Source organism: Cyprinodon variegatus, unplaced genomic scaffold, assembly GCF_000732505.1.
Source record: "Cyprinodon variegatus isolate N-32 unplaced genomic scaffold, C_variegatus-1.0 Scaffold721, whole genome shotgun sequence".
NCBI lineage: Eukaryota > Metazoa > Chordata > Actinopteri > Cyprinodontiformes > Cyprinodontidae > Cyprinodon > Cyprinodon variegatus.
Window position 1 is genome coordinate 102,983 of NW_015151174.1, and position 11,339 is coordinate 114,321.

The 11,339-nt window shown below is 38.1% G+C and overlaps 1 protein-coding gene across 1 annotated transcript in view; it reads left to right on the forward strand.

Moving 5' to 3' along the window:
- The window catches only part of jph1 (junctophilin 1), a 45,999-nt gene extending 35,471 nt beyond the window's left edge, over positions 1–10,528 (forward strand). Inside the window, exons 5-7 of the mRNA XM_015395040.1 lie at positions 4,485–5,248; positions 8,502–8,598; positions 8,762–10,528. Of these exons, the coding sequence (XP_015250526.1) occupies positions 4,485–5,248; positions 8,502–8,582 (845 nt within the window). The 3' untranslated portion in view covers positions 8,583–8,598; positions 8,762–10,528. The remainder of the gene's footprint in view (positions 1–4,484; positions 5,249–8,501; positions 8,599–8,761) is intronic.
- Positions 10,529–11,339: the final 811 nt, after the last annotated feature.

Below are 11,339 nucleotides of genomic sequence, written 5' to 3' on the forward strand. Positions count from 1 at the left end.
AAGGTGGCTTTATACTTTCAATAGTGTTTGGATCAAATACTTTTTCACTTTGATACTTCAACTTTTACCAAAGTGTTTTTAAACTGTAGTATCTATACTTCTACTTAAGTAATGTGTGTACTTTTGACACCACTGAGTACATCAGAAAGGGTATCATTAAAACATCGCTCCTTGGCGGTTGCCAGCTTGCTGTTGGGCTTGCAAAAAAAGCAGCAAGTCCCAGAGAATGCGGTATCGTAAAGACCCAACTCGAGTCCTGTGATTGGTTGACAGCAATCTGGCTTGGCCAGGCTAAAGCTGTGGAGGCATTCAGATGTTGCTTCTGTGGTTGGTGGCGGTAATGCACCACATAGTTGTTTTGCCAACCACCTTTACAGTTAAGAAGAAGATGGTACCACTGAGCTGATTGATTTGTGAGCACACATACTGATTAATCTGAATACTAGTGATTGCAGTTCTATTCTTAGCTTCCACATTCTAAGTACAAATTTGCATTATAAATAGATAGATTTATCAAAATCAGTCGAGGTAGGAGGACAAACCTGAGCTATTTCGTTCAAAAAGGATTAACAATATTATAGGAGGGGGATGGCTATAAGGTTGGCCACCCTTGTTGTTTCCATATGGGTGTAATTCACCACTTCTTGAAAAAGCAGTTATCCATTAAACCAGAAGGTGGCAGCAGTGACACCATCATGTTGAATGCCCTACTTTGACATTTAAAAATTAGTATGTTAAAGCTATACTGTCATTTTTAGAAAAATCTTATGGTCAGACTGCAGACTGAGGACACGCCTTTGATATTTCTTTAAAAATGAAGTTCAAATGTTGGGCAGGCTCAGATAGGATATTGTTACTTATTTATATGCACTAGCCTGTCTAGTGCTACTCTAGTGCACAGGCTATTTTGTCTGTGCACCAGAGTGTGGCAAAAAAAAAAAATTGACAAAAATGTCTAATCTACAGAAGTGAAGGTTTTGTCACATTATTTATATTATATAGAAAGGAACAATTGATTCTCAATAATGTAACAGTATTGTAACCTTAGTTGAAGCTGTGCTGTGTGTGAAGCAGAACCGTAATGAACATACGGACAGCACAGGCACATTTTTCTCTCCAAAAGGAAGAAGGCATTCTATTTGATGTACAGTAACAGCAACAATTCACCAATGGGGTAACAGAGATTTAGATGCTTAGAAATATTTTTTTTCTTGTGGTTACTGTTGTCTGCTAGTCTGACAAAGCAGCAGAGAAGCCCTGTCATCTTTTCTAAAGAAAAAACAGCCTTGTGTAGGTGTTTGATTGTCAGTTCCTCAACAAACCAAAACTTCAGTGGTAAATAACAATTATGGTGACTTCCAAAGGTTCTATAGAATATCATACTTTTTGTCTTTATAAGCCCTAAATTATTATAATAGACTGCCAAGGAATATTTGGGTCAATGTAGTGTAATACCTAGTGGCAACAGATCTGACAAAACGCAGAGTACTTCTTCCTGCTGGGGTCTTCTATACCCAAATCCACAAGAACCATACACAAACACATGTAGTGGACCATGTGATCACTCCCAATGACTTTCATGGCAATGGCAATGGCAATTATCTGTTGAAAATACCTGGATGCATTTGCATTTAATGCATTTGTCGGCCGCATAACGAGAAGTCCTGCAATCCGGACAGACCTCGGCGTCACGCTATAATGTAATCAGTCTTCGAATCTGGCCTTTTGAGGACGCAGGACGCCTTTATGTTGCAGAGTTGGATATACCAGTGGTTGGAACTGATCTCTGAACAGGATATTTCCTTTCTAGACCTGGATTACCCACCCCTAAGATGCGTCTCTTTTTTAACGCATTACTCATTAGCTTATTAGCAGAGCTTTATAGAGGTTGTGTGCATTCTAGTTTAGCCTTTTAGTTCCAATCATATAGATATTTTCTTAAAGGTTTTTTAGTTATTACTATTTATATGTAATCTAAATGCCAAAAAATAAACTCTTCGCTGATGCTTACATTTTAAGTTTTCAATTAGAAAATATGGGAAATTTTATGAAAATTTTACGAGCTGTCTGACTCGTAAAATGAAGCAGTCACGTTCCAGTATACATTATTTTTTAAGACATGTGGACTAGAAACCTAAAATAAATACCTTTAAATAATTAGAAACTACAATAACAGGCTCATCTCTAACATCTGTTATTTAAACATGCACAAAAGCGCATACAAAAAAAAAGCAAACCTGAATTTTTTTTTCAGGTAGACGGCAGAAAAGACTAGTCTACTTTTATTTCTGTATCTCTGTCATAAAAGCTACTCGCACTCGTTCCACTTATCTGGGACTGGGTCACAAGGGCAGCGATTTCAGCAGAGGTACCCAGACTTCCCATTCCCAGACACCTTCTCCAGCTCCTCCCGGGAAAGTCAGGACATTCCTGAGCCGGCCGAGAGACAAAATCCTTCCAGTGTGTCCTGAGCTGATAGAACATGCTAGGGTGGACTCCTGGGTAGAATCCGAGCTGACTTAGCTGACTCCTCTTGATGTTAAGGAGAAGCAACTCTACACTAAGCTAGAGATGCACAGATCAGATACTTGGAATCGAGTATTGAATACGATATATTGCTTTCACCAGGGAAAGGCTGGACAGCCCAGTTTCTTCCATTGTCAGACGATGTTCTCAGTCAAGGTCAACAGCGTTCCGCTATAAAAGAAACACTTCTTTACCCTCCGAAGGCCCCGGACAGTTTGCCCAATTTGCTTTTAGGCCACACCAATAGTCTTTCTTTATGCTCTCTCAGAACTCCTCATAACAATTAAAATGGTGTCTTAAGAAGATTTTACGTAAGTCACCTGTGTCCTTCTTATAGCAAGGACTTGACAAGAGTTTCTGGTTTAACTATGTACTATACCATTTCTCTGTTTTCTTTTATGTAATATTGATTGATTGACTTTATTAATCTCATAGAGGAGAAATTTACTCCTTACATCAGCTCAAATAGTCAAAGAAGAAGATTGTGCAAAAGGAAGAAAAAAGTTGCATGGGATACATACAGTGCATCCACTTATGACAGCTTTTTTTTTAATAGTAGTATCATTATACAGGGTTGTTGCTCAGGATGTTTACATGGGTAATATAAACAGCTAAGAGTTCTTAAAAGAAAATGTCCAAAAACTTTCTAACCTTTTTTCTTTGTGTTCAAATTCATTTGAATCACATCAGAGCAATTATAATACAGTATTTAACCCACAGGGGTTTGAAGCTAGAGATTGCTTAAGTTGTGAAAACCATGTAGAAAATGTCTGGAAGCCCCAACAGGAATCTGTCCCCAAACAAAGTGAAATCACTCAGTCACTCCAGTGGAGCCGAAACTCTTATTGAACTATGGTGTGAAATTAAGCAGTGGGGATATGTTAAGTCCCACAAATGTTTACATGTCCCCCTTTCTCTTTGTAGTGGGTCGTATTGCCTTTGGTGGTTTAGAAACAAATTAAGAATGACTCACAACCGAAAGGTACACTAAGATTATAAGTATGGAGGCCCCTGGGGTTACACTTTAAAGCTTTATGCTTTACTGTGTTTACTTTTGCCCCTTTGATTTATTTTATTTTTTATTTTTTTGCTGACCAGTTGCATAAATTGAAAGCCTTTCACTTTAATTCCTGATTTCTTGAATCAGTTGAAGTTGTGTGTATCAAAACATAACAATTACCTTCATCCTCTTAATGAATTTCCATCCATCCATTTTCTCCCACTTAGTCCTTGTCAGAGTTGCGGTGGGGCCAGTGCCTATCCCCAGCAGTCTATAGATGAGAGGCAGGGTACACCCTGAACAGGTCGCCACAGGGCAACACAGATGCACAGAGACACACAACCATGCACACCCATAAGAGTAACCAATTAACATAAGAGTCATGTTTTTGACTGTATGAGGAAGCCTGAGTACCCGCAGAGAACACATGCATGCTCAGGGAGAACATGCAGACTCCATGCAGAAAGACAACGGGCCGGGAATCAAACCAAGAACCTTCTGGCTGCAAGCCAGCAGTGCTAACCACTGTACACAGTGCAGACCTTAATGAATTTCCTTAATTTAAAAAAGAAAATCATTCATAGATTATGCAAAATGCCAAACGATATCCTTATGTATAAGAATGAAGACATTAGGCCAAAAATACTGATATACTGTGATAGTATTCTGATACTACAGTAATCAGTTCTGGCCCTTAGTTATTTTAAAATTTGAGGTGTAATTTTAAACACTTGATTTTAAAGGTTAATTAGAAAGCTTACTGGCCAATTAATACAAATATTTTTTATTTTTGAAAGGGGACCTTAATGTAGTTTACTCGTTCACGTTATAGAACAGTAAATGGCATTTCTATGATGCATTGTTTTCTGTTGGCCTCCTAACGGATGTCAAAGTTAAGTTTATACTTGTTTGTGATGGCTTCCCTTACAATTTGTTTTACTTCTCTTTCATTTTCCAGGACCGGATTACATAAAACAACAGTTAAAAGAACCAGTAGAAATTAAAGAGGTCCCTGTTGAGAAGAAGGAAGAATCTCCACATGATTCTCCTCATTTCTACCGCAAAGGCACAACTCCGCCTCATTCTCCTGTGGCTAGTCCTGCAGCAACTCCTCCGCCCTCACCTGAGACTAGCAAAAGCTCTGGCCAGATTGGTAACAGCATCAGCCACAAACCTAGCAAAGAGGAAAAACCCTCCCGAAAGATAAGCAAAGAAGAAAAACCCTCCCGAAAGATAAGCAAAGAAGAAAAATCTAGTTTTAAGGCCATCAAGGATGAGCGACCTAGCAGGAAGCTGAGCAAAGAAGAGAGGTTGTCCTTCACTGATGGGCCCAAGTCTTCTCATGTAAACATTGAGGCTCCACCTAAACCATCTAAAGCTCAGCCAACAACCCCAGCATCTGTGCCTCCTTCCCAGCCACCAACTGTTCCAGTCAATGGCCAGCTGCACTCAGAGTACCACAGTTACTATGTCAAGGCCACTCCCCGGGGCCCTCCACCCCCTGAACCTGAGGAAGTAGAAGAAGAACCTAGTGTCCAGGATCTTGCACGTTTACCCCCACAACCTAGGTCATTTAGCACCCCCACCCCTACTCCTAAGCCCCCTTCCATTCGGGAAAGCAAGAGTGACCCAAAACTCAGGAAGCAAGATTCCCTAAAACCAAAGAGCCTTGCAGACACAAAGAAAGCAAGTATGGAGATTGCTGAAAGCACAGAAGAAACAGTAAGTATGTTGTTCTTTTATTAGGGTAGGTTTTACATCAAACAAGTAACTCGACAGAGTCTCTGAAGCCTTTTATAAAGCATTGAAGAGGTTCAACTCCCTTTAAAAATTAATTGTTTCAAATATTTCTTAACATTTTACCTGTAGTTTACTGTAGGGAAATGTACATTGTCAGTATATCCTTCTTTAGATAACTTTAAATGTTTGATTTATATCAAATACAATCAGACTGAAAGCAATATTCAGCTTTTAAATAATTATGTCTTTTATTATTGTAGATAAAGTTATCCGTATGTCAAAATATGTGTTTGTTAAATATCAGAAAACAAAATGACCTCTGGACACAAGATCCATCTCACATCTGCCAGAAACACACCCTGATGATCCCCTGAACCATTTTGTTGTATTACGTTGACTAATAAGAGAAAATTGTGAGTTTTAGAAAGATCTGTGAATGGTTTCAAATCTTTAAGGGTCAGTGTCCTTCAGGTTTTTGGCTCCTACACCTGAATCAAATGTCTAAATTATGTGTATAGAATACAGACAATCTCTACAGGGCTCTGCTACTGAGCTAAAATTGAAGTCAGATATGTTGAAGAAGAAGCTGATCTATACGAGTCATGTCCCTGACACTTGAGGACTGAGGTTTAAGACAACAGGTCTGTGTTCTTTTAGTTACAATATATTTGCCATAAAACTAATATAGCATTTCAACAGCATCCCACTGAGAGTCAAAAATAGTTGGTCTGGGGCTGATTTGCTCCTTCAGGACCTGAAGGAGGAATTCTGCACTGCAGCGGAAAATCTTTACCAAGAATGTCAAGTTATCAGTTGGTGACCTTAAGATTAGCAACACTTGAGTAATACATTAGAACAACAAAACACACAGAGAAGCCCACCTCCACATGGCTCAGAAAAAAGCCAGCTATCGCTTCTGAGTGGCTTAATCAAACTGAATTCCTGTTCTAAATCAGGTGTTTTTAACTCCAGGCCTCAAGGTCTGGTATTGTGGAACTGTTTAATGTGTCCTTGTCTAACACACCTGAATGAAAAAGTTTAACTACCTCTTCAGTATAAAATGGGCCGAGGTGCTACAGTAGTATGGTGGTTAGCACCACTGCCTCACAGCAAGAAGGTTCTGAGTTTGAGTCCCGGGGCAGCCAGGACATCTCCCTGTGTCTGTGTGGGTTTTCTCCTGGGTCTCTAGCTTTCTCCCACAGTCCCAAAATCTGCATGTTAGGTTGATCTGACATTCCAAATTGCCCTTAGGAGTGAGAGTGGTTGTGTGGCCCTGCAATGGACTGGTAGAACAATCCCAGGCAAGGCCTATTGAATGCCTTGCCTGGGATTGTAGTGTCCCCCCTCAACCCCATAAGGAAATAAGCCATTACAATAATGATGGATGGATGCTATACAGTGGGCTGATTCTGAATTGAGCACATTGTAGATCCTACCTTCTGTTCCTTGCTCTTCCAGACAGCCTTTAGCCATGCAATAAAGTCCTTTATTGCATGATGAAAATGCACGAGTGATGCTTGCCAAAATTTGGACATTGTAGTTCAGAAAAAGAACTATAAAAAAAAAGGCACATGAATGTAGCAAGCGGCTGAAGCTCTATGTTCTACAAGCCAAAGTATATGAAACTGTGTGCTTTTACATCCGTCACACAGAGTACTTTCCAAAAATTATATGTTTTTGTTAAACTCCTTAAGGTGGGCTGTGCCTATACATCTCATCACACAAAGAATAGTGGGCAGTCGCGTGAATCTTAAGTTATTGATAGGAACGTCAAAAGGTCCCAACGCTACATAAACTATCAATATGAAGCATCCAGCTTCCTATTCTTACTTCTGTCCTTACCACTAACCCTATTCAGGACTTACCATGGCAACCACTGACACACTTACTCGATTCGGATGGACTAAAGTCTTCCAGAGTTCTGTCTAATGATCTGATTATTTGACTCAGCTCTGTTAAGCAAAGACTCATGTAAAAGGACAGCAGACATCGGGGACGGGAGTTGAAGACCCCTGATCAAAATTTCATAAGATGCTGTGGACAAGATCGTAAATGAGTCTAAGACTTTTTCCTCAGTACAGTTTGTGACTCCGGAAATAATAAAAAAAGGAATTAAAGGAATTTTGTTTTCAATCCAAGCTTATAATCTTTCACATTTTGTAAAAGTTGATTGGCAAAAACCAATATCAGAACCAAAATTTATGGAAATATGGGAACATGCAAAGTCTTTACTCTGCAAAAACAATCTAGAAATAAGCAAAAATGTCTTAAATGAAGTGTATTTACTCTTAATTTGAGCAGGTAAATAAGATTGTTTGCTAGGGGAATGAGTGTTTTTACTCTTAGAATAAGATAATTAGATAACATGCACTTGAAATAAGACAATGTAATTGTTTTGTCTTATTTTAAGTGTAAATTGTCTCATTTCATTGGCAAAGTGTCTCACTTATCTCCTCACTTCAAGAAACAATGCACCTTTTTTTAAGAAAAAATGACTTATTTAGATATAAAAAAAATGTTTAAGTGTAATAAGTAAATAACCAAATTATGTTGTATTTCAGCATATGTGAAGTCAGCATTTTTAAAAATATTTATTGGAATAACTTTTCAAATATCATACCTTTCTAGCAGAAATGCACATAAATGGTAGTAATGGTTTAAGTACATGGACATACATTTTTTGCTTCGAGGTTTGAAATAAAAATTGAAGAAATACGGGTATGATTTGGCAAAGGGGCAAGTTAAATTATTTCCCAACCAACCAGCAAATCTAACCAATCTTCCCTTGTACAAGGAATGAAAAAACTGATGATGTGTGAAAGTTCTAATTTCTCCACAGGCTTGGTAAAGATTGCAGGTTGGTTAAAGTTTTAGTCCCTTCTTGTGGAAGAGTGCATAGCAAATTGACAAATGTAATGTCTGCATTATGAATACAGGGGTTTATAGTTACAACACCCCAGATTTAGACTTTGCTGCTGCTCTTTATATATGAGACAGTTTACTGAAAATAGCGCCACAGAACCCCAAATGGTGCCTTAAATGCTACAGCATCTAGATAGTCAATAGTTTATTTAGGTTTTCACTTTTAAACTGCTGCTGTTTAAATCAACCAAATGTTGCTCTCTTTAGCCTTGTTTTTTAGTTTTTTTCATTTATCAATTAACTTATATTCATATGAAGCGGTAAAAAAAATGTTTTATCCTATAGACTAACATTACTTTTTTTCTGTTTGCAGGGTCCTAACTCCATCCTTGTTGCTATGGTAATGCTGTTGAATATTGGCCTTGCAATTATATTTGTCCACTTTCTGACATGATCATGCTGTTTCTATGGTAAGTTCTTCATTTGTATGTATTGTCTTTGATATTAACGTTATTCGAAAAAAAGCGGACCTGATAATCTGCACATGGCATACGAACATCTCTCTTTTTTTAATCTGTGTATATCTGAAATGTGACAAGGAGCCAATTAAATCCTTACTGTTCTACATTGCAGTGAAACCATGGCAACTGATACAGTTGCATTGCCGGCCTTGAAAAGTGAAAATGGCGCCAGTGAGAAACGGGGGCGGCCGGAGGTGTTTAGGAATCAGCATGACACCGAAGAGAATCAGGAGATGGGCATCACTACTATCAACTTGTCTTTGGCCTTCTTTAGGACCAGCCCTGTCAATTAGCACTCCTTTGGCTTCTGTTATAGCAGAAGTGAAATGTTATGTCTAGTGAGTTTAAAAAAAAAAAGAAAAAAAGTAAAAATAAACCAAACATACAAAGTATGAAAAAAAAAAGATGTTATTGAAACCTACATGCGTGCTGACCCAAGCTCAGGTCTCTGTAGCCCACTCTCACTGCCTTGGCAGTGATAGCAGTGGGCTGACGGACCTTGCTGGACGAGTGTGGAGATGCACTTTTAGTTGACGGGAGCAAACAGCTGCCTTTCTATTTTGCCATCTGACGTTTTGATGGGGAGATGTGAGCCCTAGCCCAGGGTGGCCAAGAGAGCGAGCAAGAGAGAGAGAGAGAGAGAAACAGACAGACAGACAGACAGACAGAAGTGAGGATAGTGTGGCAGAGGGGGGGCTTGGGGCTCGGGTGTTTGAAGGGTTTTACTGGGGTTCAAGCCACTCTTGCAAGCGCAAACCACGCATGACCGTTTGCCAGCAGTCAGTGCTTGCACGGTCACTAGCCAGTCTTACTCTGTTAACCCAAACATCCCTGCAGCTTTTCTCAAGCTCCGTCCATTGTAATCCAGGATACACTGCTTTTGAAACACTCCCCCCTGCATGGTACAGTTTAAAAACTTTTTGTTTGTTGTTCTTCTGTAGCTTTTCGTTCACTGTTGTCCTCCAAATGTTGGTTACCTGCATCTTATGCTTCTAGAAATCTTGTCAGAGAATGAGTAAAACAATAACTTTTCCTGTTTTATTTTCATTTTACTCATTTCTAATAACTGAGCTGTAATTTGACATTACACATCCATGTTACTGAAAGTGCAATATCTTTATTTTTTTTTCAAAGGCTTATAATCTATTTAGCCAGAGATAGTGTTCTGCTATTTTAATAAACATCAATTTTTATTTGTCAGACGTAGGTAATTTGAATAGCCTGGTTTGTTGAAATACGGCGTTCATTAATGGCAGGAATTGTGAAGATGAACTTGATTTATTCTTGAAAAGGCAGATAGTCCTGTGAGAGTGAAGTAACAAATGTCTTATATTATTTATGAAATGATAAAAGAATATATTTTATTGTTCATGCCTACCCCCTTCTGCTTTATTGAAGTTCATAATTACACTGTTTCACACCACACTGAAGATGCAAAACTGCAGCTCCTCAAAGCTGCTTGGGTAAAAAGGCCCAGCCTTGCATGTGTATGAGACTGGATTTCGTGGACAGTTGAGGTTTATTCAGGTTTAGACCATGGGGAATGTGGATCCAGGGAGAAGAAGATATGCCTTTAGAAGTCTTTAACAGTGCTACTGTTTACCTCAAAAGATATGAGGAAGGGAGGGAAGGGAAATAGATGCCATCCTTGTCTTAACTCTGTTTTAAGGGGAGGAGGGGGTTGACTGCTGTCATCACCTCAGCCATGCTTTTGACTTGCTTCATCCTAGCTGCTTGTAGTTTTTGTTGAGGGTATGGCATGAATTTCTTTGATTCCCAAAGTGGTTATTTATATGGTGGACGTTTTAGTGTCAACTCTACCAAGATGAATTATTTATTCATTGTACAACTGATGTGTTTGTTAAAACATTGGTCATTGCAAAAAAAAAAAGGGCTTGAAATATATATATTTAAGTTTTAATGTTTGCAAATTCATTCTGAAGATCTGTTTAGAATAATTCTTGAACCAGTTTATCGTTTGGATAAACTACTAGAAAACCCACTATTTAAATTTACTCATAATATTCTGTAGTCAATACAAAGGCAAAGATTAGTCTTTTAGAAGGTTAAACAGAACAGCCTGTTTGTTGGATATTTTTTTGAAATACAACATTGCATGTTGGAGAAATTTCTATATAGATTATTATATACTGTTTGTAAGGATTTTTACAGAGCACAATCCAGAATCTGGTATGAGTCGGTATTTTTCTAACAATTTGCACACCTGTATTTTGACAATGAAGATAACTTTTGTTTGTAATTGGTAATGTAATGCACATATGATAATGTTTGAAAGAGGAAAAAAAAACATGAATATTTTATTTCTAATTTGTCATAATGTGTGTACCATTTGGGGATGTGAAAGGCAGATGTATTTGTTTTAAGGATTTTATGGAACAAAGAAAAAACAAACAAAGAAGAAACTGTGGGAGAGTTTTGATATGTCAAGATTCATAATGCCCCACTGATTTGTGCAAAGTCTTTGGAGATGAAGTTATGTGTATAAAATAAAGTTATTGAGCCTTGTTAAAAATTTGCATTTATTTGGTTATTTTCATTACCATTAGTAATATCTCTTTATTTGTAAATGATATTATTAACTATTATGCAATACACAGTTAAAACTTTACTTCTTTAGTGCGTATTTTATTTTTAAAGTTGTTTTCTTGGTACTTCAACTTCTAACCATC